The sequence below is a fragment of the Platalea leucorodia genome (genome assembly GCF_965183815.1).
Source record: "Platalea leucorodia genome assembly, chromosome: 6".
In the NCBI taxonomy this organism is placed as follows: domain Eukaryota; kingdom Metazoa; phylum Chordata; class Aves; order Pelecaniformes; family Threskiornithidae; genus Platalea; species Platalea leucorodia.
The window spans coordinates 26,214,726-26,231,510 of NC_138828.1; the positions used below are offsets into that span (position 1 = coordinate 26,214,726).

The 16,785-nt window shown below is 42.9% G+C and overlaps 1 protein-coding gene across 1 annotated transcript in view; it reads right to left on the minus strand.

Annotated features, from left to right (window-relative positions):
• TECRL (trans-2,3-enoyl-CoA reductase like) overlaps nt 1-16,785 on the minus strand; it is a gene marked incomplete at both ends in the record, with an annotated part of 67,285 nt that overhangs the window by 19,142 nt on the left and 31,358 nt on the right. The window contains 2 exons of the mRNA XM_082315469.1: nt 7,467-7,570; nt 8,843-8,887. Coding sequence (XP_082171595.1) covers nt 7,467-7,570; nt 8,843-8,887 — 149 coding nt within the window. The remainder of the gene's footprint in view (nt 1-7,466; nt 7,571-8,842; nt 8,888-16,785) is intronic.

Consider the following 16,785-nt stretch of genomic DNA (forward strand, 5'->3'; position numbering starts at 1 on the left):
CAGCAGCAGTTTTGCATCAGGTAGTACAATTCTGCTTGAATATTCAATGATTTTTGTTCCAGTTCTCATGGAACTGGCTAATCCATTCCACAGAACTTAAATAGCGCATGCAGGGGCACCTGAAACTTCCCTTGTCTGGGCAGATTTTGCAGTGACATGGTGTCTAAGAGTATTTCAGGCTGCAGCTCAATATTTACTGCAAATATCAGAGATAGGGATGGATTTGCTGTAGGATTTTATAGGCAAATTGCAGCTGACTCAGGCCAGCTTCAGGAGCTGGGGAGGGAGCAGTGATGGATGCTGTTTCTCCCTAAGCCAGGCCTGTGCTCCCTCTGTGGGAAAAGGGAGGTGAAATCCCAGCTTCCTCCTGCCTCTTCTCCTAAGACTGATCTGTCTGAAACTACTGGTTTGGCATCAGACCACTTCATACGCTGGTCAAGATTCTTCCCTGAGAGCACAAGCCTTTGCATGTTTCTTACTCAAAAAGGAAAATTACTGCAAATTACCAAATGCCCTTCTTACACATACGCGTATATGCATGTTATATATGTTTGTACCTATACATATTCAGCGAAGCACTCAAGTTCTGTTTGTAACCAAACACCAACGTGAGTTCAGATTTGCTGCCAAATCTTTACAGGGCTTTGACAGCATTTTGAAATCTGCTATATAATGTGTATCATTTTAAAATGTATATCTATCATCTGCTATGTAGATACCTAAATAAAGTAGTGCTTTTTAACACCTGGCTTTTACTAATAACCTCAACTAGTTCTTCCACAGTGCTTTTCATCTAGAAGCCTCAAAGGACTTCACAAAGAGGAAAATACTGTTATTTTCTTGCCGCAGGTCTGGAAACTGAGATACAGAGAAATTCAGTGACTTCTCATGGTCACCAGACAAGGTGGACAAAGACTGACAAAGGGGCACCTGGTCCTCCCAAACACTGGGTCACTCTCTGGTTCACTCACCAGTTTGTGCTCTCCTTACCTCCTGGTATGGAGTTGGGCAAAAATTCCCCATACAAAATAATCTTGCCAGCTTTATGCATTCTAGAGGGGCTAAAACTTCTCAAATTTGCAGAGATTGACAAATTGTCAACCTCCCTAGTTACTCTGAATACAAATAGGAAAGGGACTGCACTTATCAGCACCATACATCAAGTAGCTCTTTGTTCCTTAAGTAGAAGGAAGAGTTTAAGCATAAACCTCTGTATAACTGAAAGAAACAGCTTGTTCTGTTTATGCTTACTGAATTCCCTCTACCTTCTTTTTGTGCTTGAAGTGGTAAAAACTCAAGGGTATTACTATAAACACTTATGCATAGGTTCTTCAGCCTGTACTGTGCTCAACAGCAACCAAAACATTCACCCCTCAGAATTAATTTTCCTAGCAGCTCCCTAACTCCCTTTGGTGCCTGAAAAATTGACACGCTGGCATGGTTCATCATGAGCTTGTGGCATTTGCTGCCGAGACCAAGAGAAATTACTGCAACACTGTTTGCCTTATTAGAAGCAGTGTCTGAGGAATCCCAATCAGCCAGCTGGGCAGTTTCAGAGATCTCCTCTTCCCTTATCAGTTGACTTCATGCTGCCACTGGGCAGTAACAAAGAGCCAAAAGTATATGTGGCCCAAGGAAAGGCACAAACAATATAAAACCATGGCAAGAAATCAGGCAAATGCAAGCTGTTCTCTCCTGATAACCCTGGAGGTTGAGAACTATTAGACTTAATTAAATGAAAAATAAGAGTAATCTTGTGTGTGTAGTTTGCCTTTGTGAAAGGTTACAATGTTTTGAAAGTTCAGCATTTGACTGGGATCAGCTCAAGACTTGGCCAGCTGTACCAAGGTAGTGCAGCACTTACTGTGTGTTCAAGCAGAAACCTCTGCCAAGTACAAACTGCTAGCTGTAAAATGGAGGTGCTTTGCATTACAAATAATTGTAGCTGGAAAAGGGGCTGTAGAGGAAATAGTGACTTCTTTTTTTCCGGGAGATCATCTTCCGTGATTAAATTATCTATTGATCCAAGAGGTTTAGCAATGAAAAGCCATTTGGGGATTCCTCTCTCTTTGGCACTTCGTTGTAGTCATTCTTAAGCCACCCACAGATCTACACAGAATCACATGTTCTGTTTATTTGGCACTGCTGCTAAGTTTTCCAGGTACCCACAATTCCCTGAAAGTGTTATTTAGTTTGTAGGGTCCTGTCCCACAACTAACTGTGTTTGAATTGGCCACAAAATATGCAAGCTCTGATATGTATTCACTGAGAAATATATTCAGTAACATTCTCCACTGATACATCCTACAGATCCTCAGCTCTCTCTCTTACCTTGATCTCAAATTCCTTCCTAAGTAATGATTGTATGAGTTTTCTTACATTTATCTTCTTCACACTGGCCCACTGGTTTGCTGGGACTCCCGGCCCTCCCACTCCTTCAATTTCCTCAGATCCCGTCTTTTTTCTTCTATTATAATTGTCTGTACTTCTACATCCCATTGAGAGGTTATAAACGATTATTGAAGTCTCTTCTTCCGTTCCCAAATTAGGGAAAACATCTTAAGTTGTTCCCCATGGGAAGCCCAAAGCTGACCTCAGTATAGAGAAGGTGGAGAAAACGAGTCTGCAGCAGTTTGGCTGCCTCTTTTTTAAACCCATCAATACTCATAATCACTTCATATCACACTCATCCCACAGACTTCGTGGGATTGTTCCACATTTGCAGGACCAACTGAGTGACCTCTGCCAGCCACAGTCAGAGCAAACTGCTTCTCCCCTATTCACTACCCACTCACACCCACAGGACCGAAAAACTTCGGTACGCGTGCACCGCGTCAGTGAGAGGAGAGAACCACGCTGACCAGAACACTGCCTTCCCCCCGAGAGAACAGGCACACCTCGGTATTCAGTACAGCATGCACTTCCCCACTGCATACACTTGCCATACATAACCACAAAGCTTCAAACATGAATCTCTTGGCTTCTTGTTCATTTTCCATAATGTCTAACTTCGTGATAATTTTGCTTGCCAGCCAGAAGGGAACAGACCAATTAGTGAAAGTGTAGATTTTCCGATTTCAAAGATGTTCTCGGGTTTAAATAAGTACTAGTCTCTACATTTCTAAATTGAGCAGAATCTTTTTTTCATTGAAAACTTTGAAATTATTCCAGAAAAATGATGTATAATGTAATCTTAAACCTATTAAATACAGTTCCATTTTTCAGCCAGCTCTGTTTTACACCAGCAGAAGTCTGTTGAAGTGGTAACTCAGATCAGAGAGAATCAATGGTTTTCTCTGTGTGATTATTTGTTTGTATCACAGAGCTGTGTGGAATCAGAGTCATATAGGGAGGGTATGCGAGAGGGGGGGACTGTACAAACACAGAGCAAAAAAATGCACAACCCAAGGAACTATAATCTAAGCAAATGGAGCAGTTCTGCTGCCAGCCTCAGTATTTTAAGGCTCTCAAGAGTCAAAGTATTTGAGCAATCCCTAATTTTAAATCAGAGTTACAAAAAATATTTACTGAAGTACTGTGTTTCAGGGTTAATCTTATGAAATTCACAGACTTGGAGGTAAAATATATTTTTCACAGTTCTATGCTGTGTTCCCAGTTCTATTTTGATCCTTCTGGTAGCCTGCCCGGGTAGCAACTAGACAACAGAAGCTGATAAATCAGTAATTGCAATCATTGCTCAAATGAGGAAAGCTTTAACAGAAGTCTGAATTTGAGCAGGAAGAAAGGTTTTCTTTTGACTACAGCAGCAGTATGCATTCTTAGCAGTAAAATGCCAGCCATGTTTCAAAAAGTCACATGCCGCATTGCAATATGTAAAAAGAGGTCTCTGTCAAACATGCTTAGGCCCAAAATCGGGCAGAGATTAAAAATAAAACCCATCACTCCAGTGGTGGGAATTTCAAACACCCCTGGGGGTACAATCTTTGCAGGAGGCATATAGAAAAGATCTGTAAACTCAGCTCCCATTAGTATCTCTGCAGCATCAGTCAGCAAACCTCAACTATCCCCTCCAGGTAGGGTAAAAGAATTGGTAAATCTTGTGCAGAAGTAAATTATGTGTTTCAGATAATATTTGTTTTACAAAAAAGAAGGCAGAGTAGAGAGAGAGTTCTAACAAAATCTATGATACTAAGAAACAGGTTTTGTTTTCTCCCTGAATTGCTTTCTGGAGATGAGCCTTGAGGGCCTCCATTCTTCTAAAAGAGCCAGCTGAGGTTGGATTTCTACCCACATTATCCCAGGAAAGGGCCTCATTCTCAAAAGAGATTGACAAGTAATTGCTCCAGTGGGTGAGAACTGCAAATCCCTCACCCCAGTTTGTCCTCCCTCCTCCCTCAGAGTAACCCAGCCTCTAGAACGTGTTGAAATCTGGTCAACCAACCTCAGAGCTGTGGTGTAACCTGAGCCTGGAGGATGTCTGGCCTTTCACAGCACAAAACACCAAAAATATTTCGATCACTGTGCAACCGTGTTTCAAGAAGGCTGAGGAAGGAAACTTCCTTCCTACAAAGCGGCAGCCTCTGACAGAGGGACTTGAGCCACCAAGGTGAACTGTAACAAAAACTGTAAATCAGAGGCCGTGCATGCTCCAAAAGGGAAGCTGAGGTTTCTTGATTCAGAAATATGCTCCCACACTTAGGGACCCAAACTATTTGTTTGGGAACAGACAACAGCATCATCTTTTATTTTACAACATGCCTGGAGGGGGTACTGCTCCCAGGAGGTGGAGGTGGGTACCGCTTTTCCCCTTTTAGAAAACATGAGCTCATTGTCTTGGTGTAAATCTTCAGTGCTGGGGGTCTTAGTGTTCTTGATCCTTAAGCGGGCATCTCAAGTGTGATCTCCAATGAGGTGACAAAGCCCCAGAAGACCCACTTCTGTTCTTAGTTTTTCCCTAAGCACATCCATGCCCAATGCATCGACCTCTGGAGCACCAACATATCTCCATGTGCTTTTGTGTCTATTTTTGGAGTCCAGAGCTGAATGTGGCCCTTTGTACCTCAGCTATCATTTTGCTGACGAGATAAGAATATTTTTATTCTGTGCCTTGTTTATTTAAATGTCAACCCTTTAAATCAGAAGCATCCCTCACTGTGTGCATAAATCTGGTAGAGCATCAAGGGGGATGGGAGAAAGGGAGCTCTAAGCACAGTAAAAATGGCAGTAAAACATGCTGTGTACAAATACGTTCTTAATTGCTATTGTTAGAATACAATCTTCTGTGAACTTTTTCTCTATTGCTGTAGACTAGCTATAATATAAAAATCTCTTGATTGTTTAAATGATGTGGCTAGGAAGAATATTTCTCCCACTGAGAATGGAGACAATTTAGAATATGGAACAGAATGGGATAAGATGAATATTCAGAAACTCATGGAGTCAACTTTCTGCACACACAGACTAAATCATAAAAAAATGCCACTGTCTGCAGTATCAATGCCTAGTCATAACTGCACTATTTATAATGGGATATTAAGCTTTAGTTATGTTACTGTCTTAGGCTACATAAACCACCAGGAAAGGAGAGAATAAATAAGGTCCTTGCAGATTACTTAGTTGCAGCGAACAGGAGGCTGCACTACTCACAATTTTGCTTTGCAAGGAAATTCCACGGTTGAGAGGTGGTGGGATGGGTTGGGGGGGAAACAGGACCCCAGCTAGCATTAATCAGTATGGCCTCGGTAGGCCATTAATCAGTATGGGAATCAGTGGGGTAAAGCCTCAGCCTTGGTAAACTCGCAGACCTCTACTGAAACGGGTAGGTCACACAGTGTGAACTGCTCTGACTCCACTGAAATAAACTGCTTGTCACCACCCAGGGATTTGGGTCCTGCTGTTAAAACTGGGAAGGATAGATATAGGTCATGTTCTTGTTCATAGGGGCTAAAACCTCCCAGAGTTTGTGCTGCTAGGGGCTATCTGCTTCCCTGGAGAGAGAGAAATGCACGTGAGCTTGAGCAGGGGAGATGGATACGTGACCTTACAGTGCTGATCCAGAAGCTGACTCTTCCCAAAGTCAAAGGCAGTTCTGGCAGTAACATCCACCTTGAGCGTACTGTTTAATGGATAAGGAGCTGTAAAATAGCAAGTCCATTCTAAGTGTCTTGTAGTAACGCTTCCTAGCCCATAGTGACCTACTGGTGAGAGGAACCAGTACTATCATCTGCAAGCTGCTTAAGGACCTGATGCTCACAAGCTCCATTCATATAGGCACAGCCAAGGAAGGACAGTGGCTTGTCAGTGCACCTTGTGGTCACCCCACATGAGCAGGGTGGGATCTGTGGGCTGCCTGAGGTAAGAATCTAATAATTTGGCCTACAGCCATGATGGCAGTTAGAAAGAACTCACTCGCTTCATTAAAAGAATTGCAAGCAATTGGCGATTTATTTTCCATTGCTATGAACAGTCTCATCATGGCTTTTATGGCTTTCAGAAACTGTAGTTCTATCTTACTCATGTTTCTCACTGCAGAAATCGGGAATCTCTTTACCCTATATACAGATGTGGGCTGTGTGTTACTCCAGCTAACGCAGTATGTGCAAACTACAGTAAAAGCTAGGTCAGTCTAGTAGTGAGACTACTTTCAGCTCTGCCACCTACGTCTGCTGCAGGACGTTGGAAAGGTCTCTTCATCTCCCATTCCTTCACTGTCCTTTCAACCCTTCTGCTGCCTTCTGTCTTTGGTCTGTGAAAGAACTGCATCTTTCACTTCCTCCTTCCGCAGGTGAGCCCCTAAGGTTAGAGTTCCCCACAACCCCATTTGGGTGGAGCCTGTTGCCTCTCTTCTGCCACTCTGACCTTCCAACAGCTGCTTACAGGAAAGGAGCCAAAGTCAAACTGAGACCAGAAGTAAAAACAGACTGTGGTTCTACCCACAGCATAATACAGGTATTGTTGCTCATGGCAAATGCTTTTGTTTTACAAAGAGATTCAAAAGTTTTGTGACTCCTGAGCCTGGCTGTGCATCTTCTGCCTGGAATCCTTGGCCTCAGCACTCTCTCAGAACTGTTCTTTGGGTGAACAAAGAGTAAGACATTCCCATTCAATAATTTTCCTGCATTAGTAACAGGATTACCAGAAATCCATTTTTTCTTTTTAATATCCTTCCACTGCCGAAGCTGAGGAGCCTTGCAGCAAATGAATGCATTTGGCTACAGGTCCTGCATAGGCATATGAACCCTAGATAAACTAAAACTGTTTTTAAAAATTGATTTTTTTTTCCTCAGGCAATAGTGTTATGTCCACCTCCTAATCTTTAATTGGATGTCAGACTTAGCACGTTGATAACTTGGGTCACTATCCATTAAATTCTGTTTTGACTGCTGATAAAGTAATTACACCATTTGACAAAGGGAAGGACAAGCTGAGGAAGTTGGAGTAACTTGATGCTAAAACACGTTACACATTAAGATGTATCATGTTGATTGTTATAAGAACATACTTACTGTGGTCCAACCAACCTGCTGACCCAGGTCTGTAAAATACAGTGTAATGATGGAGGAAACAGCAAGGCTTTGAATGTTAATGGAATCCTTCAAATAGGGCCCATCTGTAATGACAAAAAGGGAAAAGGAGATGGCATGAACAACAGGAAACCTCTCAGAAGCTCAGCATAACTTGTAGGCTGCCCTGCCTGGGTCAAGGTGTAAGCCCAACTTGTATTCTGATTTATTTCGGTGACTTGATACTTATTCTCCAGGTTAGCAACTTAGAGCATTTCTGTGAGAGTTATTCTCCTCCCATTTTAACAAAAGCATTAGGCTGACATGACACTGGGTGGCAATGCATAGCAATTGTTACGATGCTATCTCTGTTAATCTAGACCATTAGAGACACGCCATGCAATCACACAGACAATTTTATAGAGCACTTTTTGTTCTGTCTCGCAAGACTAATGGGAAAGTCAATGTTATGCAGTGTCTCCCACACTGATATCTTTTGCTGAAGCATTTGCATTCTCAGGCTATTTTACAATAGGTGGCACCATCATGATGAATGCAACTTCTTGGCCAAAGGCCCACAGACCAAGATTTCTTTTTAAGCTGTCTGACCTAGGCAGACCAGGTGTATCTGAGCATTACATTACTTTTCACAGTATTCTGAGCCATCTGCTTCCAGTCCTGATGGACCTAGGGTGTACAGGCAGAAACATAAAATGGCAAGATCTGGTTCTCTTTTTGTTATAGAGGAAGTGAGTTGGATATTAGGAAACCCCAACAGCTACTGGCATGGGGTGTTGCCATGGCTGCAACACTTCTTTTCTCTTTTCTACTTTGTGTATTGTGTCTCCCTTTCAATACGTGTTTGTTGACTGTTTAAGTCAGTGAGGGTGCTAAATTCCACCAGGTGCTGAGCCCTCATCTTCTCTGGCTCTGCAACGCTACATATCCACAGACCAAATGCCACACAGCCCGTGGCAGCTTCATCTCCCTCCCACTGCCACGTCCACCAAGAACTGGTGTACTGGCACAAAAAAAGAGGCTGCCTCCTGGAGCCGGCTGCATCTTCTGATGAGGCTGTGAGCAAGTATTAAAATGGATAATGCAGTGAGCAAGGGAACTGAGTGAATGGTTTTAAAACTGCCTTGTCTTCATGAATTGATCATATACCGTATTCTGAAACATTTTTACTCAGCAGTTATGAAAACCATTCGATTCCTTTATTGAGAAAGCTAATAAGTTAATCATTGATATCAATTAATGAAAAAGTGCTAACAGTTCACCCAATAACACGTATATAGAGAGCAATACTGTTAGGAGGAGAATTTGCCAGAGGATTAGTAATACATTAGGTGGTTGTATTCAACCATGTGAATACTTACTGCGTTCTAGTTGCAGGCCAACACGGGAAGGGTACCACTGGGGACCTGTTTAAATCACAAAGCAGGGCTGTTAATTTTATGGTGGAGGATCTAAATTTCTCTTTCTGATAGCATTCTTTTTAGCTGATAGCTACAAATGTGAGATTAAAAAAAAAATCCGCTCTTGCGGTCTCAGCTGTACAAGGAGAATACAAGAAAGCTAGGAGCACACAATACACACAGAGCAGAAATCCCTTCTCCCCACTTGAGTGTTGGAAGGGCCAATCTCAATGCTGAATGCTCCATCAGCACACGAAAAATGGGCATGTGCACGCACCAATAGGAAGTGTCAAGAGGACCCTGTTTATTACTATATTTGCCAAAACTCTGTACTAAATATGTCAGTTTTGCCCCTCCTTCCAAAATGATGCTTGTTCTACAGTCTGGTCCAAAGGGGCTGTTTTTTCCCATTTAGGAATGCAAAACCTTACTAGGGACATGCAGCTAGCACTAGTTCTTAATCACAGATTAATCAGGCAAATAGAGACACAAAAAGCAGAGGCACCTGTGTAGCTAATACTGGATTACATACGACTTCCATGATACCCATCAACTTACGGATGTTCCCTAGAAGCAGGTTTTTAAATGCTCTAGTTTAAACGTTGCTCCTAAATGCACGATAGCAGTTGGCAGTTGTTATTAGGTGCCCTTTGATGATTTTGGACAGAGACCCGTCAGTTTGCTCAAACAAGTACAGAGCTCCAGCTGCATTTGTTTCTCTCAGTGTCAGGGCAAGTGGGTAAGTGCCACAGAAAGAATGCAGAAGGAATCGTGGCTATTCAAATTGTTAACTTGTCCAGCTCTTTGTAGTGCCTGTATGCAGAAGGCTGTGCCCCCACAGCTGTGCTGGCTGAATGGGCAATATAAGCACTCCTCCTTTGCATGACATAACTTAGCTTAACCCTCACACATGCTTCAGTTTGCTCTTGAAGGTTTTTAGGGCTGACCTGGTACATTTTAGGGCTGACCTGCAGTAGCCTGGGGACACCTGACACAGCCCATGGGGTTGACTGAGATTTGGGGGCAGCAAAGTCTGACGGAGGAAAGCGAGGGAACAGCTGCACTATCTCCACCCCCAGCCATTGCAACCACATTTATCTTTATTTTCTTTGACACACTTTAGGACAGTTGATAGCCTGAAAGAGATTCGCTTTGTCTTTTCAATTCAAAGTCTGGGTGAAATTGGTCAAATACAGCCATGGTTTTCTTTAGACCTATCTCACAATTGTTAGTATTCCTGTATTTAAGACACCAGTATTCCCATGCCTTAAACAAATGGAAAAAAATTCTCCACAATGACTGTGATCAAACATGGGAACATTTGCCCTGAGAAGCTGTGGGATCTACTTCCCTGGAAATAGTCAGGCCTCAGCTGGTGAAGACCCTGAGCAATCTTATAGGACTTGAAAGTTGGCCCTGCTCTGAGCAGGAGCCTGGACCAGACAAGCTCCAGAGGTTGCTTCTACTTTAACTGTATTTCAGGATGATCAAGAGAGCTCGTTCACCCCACCGGCTGCCAGCCGGAGGGGAAGGGGAGCTGTACACAGTGTGCACTGCACCCCCTGTGCAGTGGCACCCAGCACACTCTCATTTCAAAAGCACTTAGTCTGAGTTTTGTAGGCAAGAACAGGCATTAGATGAACCCATGAACCAGGGCTAATAGCAGGAGGTGAGATATCCATCAAGTAAGTCACAAACATTTTTTTCAAGGTGCCACAACAATATATGGCTATTAAAGATAACAAAAGGAAGATAGAGAAAGAGCAGCTGTCTGACTTGTCAAGGAAGATATGATTTGCTCCAGGACAGCAGATATCAATAGTTATTTGGGAGCCTGAAATGCAATGTACTTGTGTTAAATTGGAATCTTCCCCCCCAGCCCCCCTTCATATTACAGTATGTTTCAATAAAAGCCAATTTACCTGATCCTGTGGCAGTGCACTTTTAGGTATGGCTCATAATCTTCACAAGGGCAAACAGAGGTTATGTGTTTAAGTACGTCATCCCACATTTCCACTCCTTTAGCCTCAGTACACCATTATGTTCAAACATACTCAAAGATTTAGACAGATGGAAGTGTGCCTTTGCTGCTGCTTGTCTGCAGTGACCTTGTTATCACACCACTGTGTCTCTCTGGTTTCCAGACCATCCTTGGGGTGCTGTGTGCATTTTGCTGGAGGGACCTGCAATTAGCTGTTGGGAGGTTCCTTCCCAGCTCTCATCATTGGTGGGGGGCCACTAGCTAATATCAAGTGGAAATGCTATGCAAATGGAGTGGGGGACAAAATACAAACACATGTCTATTTGTAAGTATGTTGGTTTAATCTGAACATGAAAGTTTCCCACTTTCAATCTTTACTGGCAGCAGACTTTACCAAGGCTGTTCCCAAGTCTTAGCTGCCCGGGGTCCTGCAAAAAACAGTGTTGCTTTCTGGAGAGAAGTGTGACCCCACTTTATTCTTTGGGAGGTCTCAGAGGCCTGGCTGGTCTGCTCTCCCAGCCTGATGAGACTCCTTTCAGAGAGAGGAAACCTCACACATTCCTAGGCATCAGAGATTTTCCTGCTCACCACTTGGTAGCAGTCAGCCAAGGGGACCCTGGCCCCACTTGTCACCATTTACCTGCCTGCTTCCTGTGACTGGGTGTTTTCCACAGGGATCCTCCAGAGCTCTGACTAGGACAGCTCTGGATTTCTATTTGGCAATGCAGGAAACCATTCCGATCCAGCCTGGCTCTCGCAAACACACATTCATGTCATTTCTATAGGAGAAGAGCTCTTCTTTCTTTTAATAGTGAAAAAAAGACAAACGCAGTGACTAATTATCACCCATATTAATTCTTGCTACTGCCTCTCAGAATAGCAGGTTATCTGGCAGATAAGCTTCACCTGCCATCAGCAGGAGTTCAGAAGTGCATGTGGAGAGTGCATGCTCCCAGACAGAGTAACCAAGCACTCACTAAAGACAGAGACACAGCTGCAGCCGCGTGCAGCACTCAAAGGCCTCTCTGTACTCCCACACCTGGCAAAGCTCCCCTTGCTTCCAATCTAAAGCCAGAGGGTTTCTCTTTTCCAGACTTGTTTTTTTTTTAGTAGGGTTTACTTCCTAGTTTATTCTTATTAACACTTCCCGTTGGTGCCTCCTGCAGAGATTAATGGCAATCCAAGAGCCTGGGTGACTGAAGTTTATCTTGTAACTCCTGTTGCATCTAACATCAGGCATGTATTATTATTTACTTTCTGACGTTGTGATGGTGCATCAGAGCTCAGCCACTGGTACTCAGTAGGTCCCGGTCCCGGTATATTCCTTGTGATGAGCAGAGCTGTTCAGCTCCCTTATGCAAGGTTACGGTTTTGGCTATGCATTTCACACTTGGAATGAAGTTGTAAAAATAACATTTCAGCCCACTTACATCCCAGACCGCTTTTGACTTGAAAAAGCAAATATAGGCTGACCAGAAAATAAGAATGGCCATCACGGTTCAAACCACAGGTCCATTTAGCCAATATTATATCCTCTGACATTTAGCCAACATTGTGGTTCCTCCATCACATTTCTTAGATTTCTAGCATTTGAGTAGAACAGTTTTGGTTCCTTTCTTTGCAGCATGTTTGAACAGCTATTGAAATGTCTTCCTGGTTTTCCGTCTCCTGTTTGATTATTTCTACCTCCTGACTTATCCTTCTCTTGAAGGGTGTTTGTCTCAGACTTCAATACAGTCCCCCCTCAACTGCATGTACACAGGCACCTGAAAGCTTTGCCCATTCCTCAGCTGAAAGGTTATTCACAAAGTCCTTGATTTTAAGTGTCATCAACATCATTCTTCTTCCCTGAGCAATCTGATCTAGTAAAAGATGTCCCTGCCCATGGCAGGGGAGCTGGACTAGATGATCTTTGAACGTCCCTTCCAGCCCAAACTGTTTTACAATTCTATGATTCATTCTGTTGTGATTCAGACAATGTTCCTTCTATGTATGTAGGCTTCCTTCAGTCTGGAAGGGTAAGCAATTCATGATAAGTCTTAAGGCTTTTACCTTATTCCATCTTCTCTGTTAGGAATCTGTTCCAACTTTGTGGAACAAATCCATATATTTATTTAAAAACAGTTAAAATACTTTAATGCTATTACCTTTAAAGCATCATCATTTTTCAACACAGGATGATATTTCCTTGGAAAGTGACTCAATGCTTGCTTTTAATAATCTGTTTTAAAAAATGAACATGAGGAAAAATATTTAATTTTGGATGGGCTGTTGTACCTGCCAGTATTTAACACAAAAATTAAAACATAAGCAAACTGACAGGGTATATAAAAACTGACAGCTGCCTTTAATTTGACCATACTCAACTATGAAACCACCTATTAATACTGGATATAAAAAGGAGATGTAGTGCTATTAAACAATCATCCAAATGCTTGCTAAAATGACAGCCTTGGTGCCATGCCCAGCTGCCAATACCACTACGCAAAGATGCACAGAAAACCAAGTTCTACTGGTCCCACTGCTCACACAGTTTGTTTTTTCACTGGATTTATACTAGAATTTCAGTAAATGAATCAGCTGACAATCACAGGAACTGAGGACAGTTTTAAAAGCCATATGCAGTTTTAAAAGCGTCCAAAGGTACTCCACATCCATGATTCAAATTGACCTTAATGTGTGCTCCACCACTTAAATATCAGAAGACATTTTGAAAATTTAACAACTAAGAAATCTAAGTACTAGGTACTTTCCAATAGTTATGAAACTGAAAGGGTTAGTCTAACTAACTTTTATTAAGTTTCATAAAGAACCTTCCATAAAAATTCTGTAGTGTGCTGTTTGTTCTGTAGTAAATTACCAATCAAATGTCTATTTGTCACAAAGTATGTATGAAGCTATGTGAACCTGTATGAGAGCAAAGGAGTAACATGATGAAGACCTCTCTTGCTGAGAAATCCAGTGTGTTCCTTAGAACGCAGCCCTGCAAAAGCTATTTTGCTGGGGAGCAAGGAGTCTAGGAAATGCAAAACAGAGCTGACGGATACAGTTTGGAGATAATTAGCAGATTGACCTTCCATGATCAGCTAATTTTGTTATCAGATAAATTGTTTGCTTCTGATTGTATTTTACCACCCATGCATCTCTAATAACAAATAGCCTTAATAATTACAAGCAATACCTGCTGTGATATGAATAGGATGATATGAACAACAAAATTACTATAATCAATCATCAGCAGCATGTTGTTTAAATTTGCAGAAATACAGGAAATTCTGGGGACCACTGCGGCACCAATATCCCTCATATGATCACAAAATGTTACACATCAGCTGAGAAACATAACAGCACTTGCTTATGTGAACTGAGCACGGCTGAAATGCATTCCACCACCTTAACCAGAGGGTAGTTCTGATATCTATGTAGCAATAAGATGAGATTTCTAGGAAAGATTCACGTATTAGTATGTGTGGGGATGCTGGGTTCGTGCATAATGTATAGAGACAGGCAAACATACTGACACACAGATTATCTGAAAACTTGCCGACGTCTTTCCTTGACAAGTAAATACTGAACAAATATAGCTGTTCCGTGTCTGTGACTGTGCTGGTTTTGACTGGGATAGAGTTAATTTTTTCCATATTAGCTTATATGAGGCTATGTTTTGGATTTGTGCTGAAAACAGTGTTGATAACACAGGGATGTTTTCATTATTGCTGAGCAGGGCTTACGCAGAGTCAAGGCCTTTTCTGCTTCTCCCCCCACCCCACCAGTGAGCAGGCTGGGGGGGCACAAGGAGCTGGGAGGGGGCACAGCCGGGACAGCTGACCCCAACTCACCAAAGGGATATCTCATACCATACGACGTCATGCTCAGCGTATAAAGCTGGGGGAAGATGAAGGAAGGGGGGGATGTTCGGAGTGATGGTGTTTTGTCTTCCCAAGTAACCATCACACGTGATGGAGCCCTGCTTTCCTGGGGACGGCTGAACACCTGCCTGCCGATGGGAAGCAGTGAATGAATTCCTGGTTTTGCTTTGCTTGCATGAGTGGCTTTTGCTTTACCTATTAAATTGTCTTTATCTCAGCCCATGAGTTTTCTCTCTTTTACCTTTGGGATTCTCTCCCCCATCCCATTGTGGGGGAGTGAGTGAGCGGCTGTGTGGTGCTTAGTTGCCAGCTGGGGTTAAACCACGACAGCAGCCTTAAACAGCAATGGTCATAAGTGTGTTTCTTGGTTGCAGCAGGTGTGTTTGAGCGTTCTCGGGAACGCTTCTGAGAAAACAGGAATAGATAGAGATAGCACCATGCTGACAGTTGCAGCCTTTGCTGGACTGAAGTTTGCATACCCTTGCTTCACTGAGCTGACAGCAGGAAAGCAGAATGCTGAAATGACTTGAAGCTGTTTCTTTCTGTTTTTATTTGGAAGAAAAGTCTGTGGGATTTATTGTGCTAACATTGCACTTGAGTGATTCCTGAGCATAATGGCAGTGAGCAAAGGACACCTAAGAAACTACAGTAAAACTTAGCCGGGCCACAAGACCAAGAGAGAAAGTACCTGAAGCTCTTTCTTACTATGCTTGCCTTTCAGTGTAATAAATGACAGCCACCGAGTACTGCAATCTGAATGACCAGCCCACTCGAGGAATTGCAGCTCTCAGCAGCAAGCCTGGTGCAAGCAAGGCCCCAGCAACTCTTCACATGGCTCCACTCAAAAGGCCCTCTTTGGCCGCAGCCCAAGAGATGTTTTGCTGCTTTGCTTCCATCTCTCCCTAAGTCTTTAGGGCACAGGGCTGGCCCTGGGAAGGCACTCGCTGAATCTGGGATCATTCAGGTAGGCTGTGTTTTTCTTGTAGAATGACCTTTGATATGGTGCATCAGAATATTTAAAGAGTGGGAGCAAGGTCTTGAACTAGATCCAGGGTTTTATGGGAAGCCAGTGAAAAGAGCAGTTCCAGTGTGTCCTCTTCAGTAAAATCTCAGCAGGGTACTGAAATGCATGTTGTTTTTAATGGCTCCATACCCAGGGATAAACCCCTTTTCCTTGTCGGCTTTTTTCTGTGAGTATTTTCTCTGATTTGTTTCATTTGTAAGCTTTCTAGGAAAGATCTCTGGCCATGTGTTTTACAAAGTCACCTTGACCTGTAGTTGCTATGGGGACACAAACAACCACTTTCTTAATGACATGTGGAATTTGAAAAAGGAGCTATTTGATCACAAGCATCCATTTCTTTCTTCTGGTTTTTGTAATACATGAATGCATCTAGCTACAACCATACTGCTTGCAGAGGGAGAGCAAGCAGTGGGCTGGCTGAACTTATGTCTCCAGACACTGGCTAAGACCAACAGTGCTAAGGACAGGGTCTGGCCAAGGGGCAGAACAACACGCACTTCCCACAGTCTACTAAGCAAGTAAGCCCCAGCCTGACGAAGTGTCTGGCTACATGCTTCTTTTTTTTAGCTGTCCATTTGATTGTTCCCATTGGCCTTAAATGCTTAAAATCTGTGAGCATCCATTTTTCCTACATAAAGTCCTGTAATTGTCACCCTGGCGCCTCCACTGAAGCCCCACAGCGCCTGATGCAGAAGGTTTTTCAGAGCATACCTAACGTCTCTATAGCAAAGAGTATTATATTGCATACAATGCCTGCAGCCATTCCCCTTAAAAAGTGTCAGAATTTTGCTTTTCTTGCCCACGACCTGGCAAACAGGATAGCCCTGTCCATACTTGGGTTCCTGGGAGTAGTTAATCTGCTGTGACTGTGCCCAGATGTGGAATTCCAGCCCGTGCACCTTAGGTCACAAATTCACCCGATTGCATTTTCATTGAAAAAACCTATACAAATGCCTCAACTCATTGAAGAACAGAACACTCCTCTCCCCCCAACCTCTTTTTCCCTGAAAAAAAATCTCAGACTTTAGCT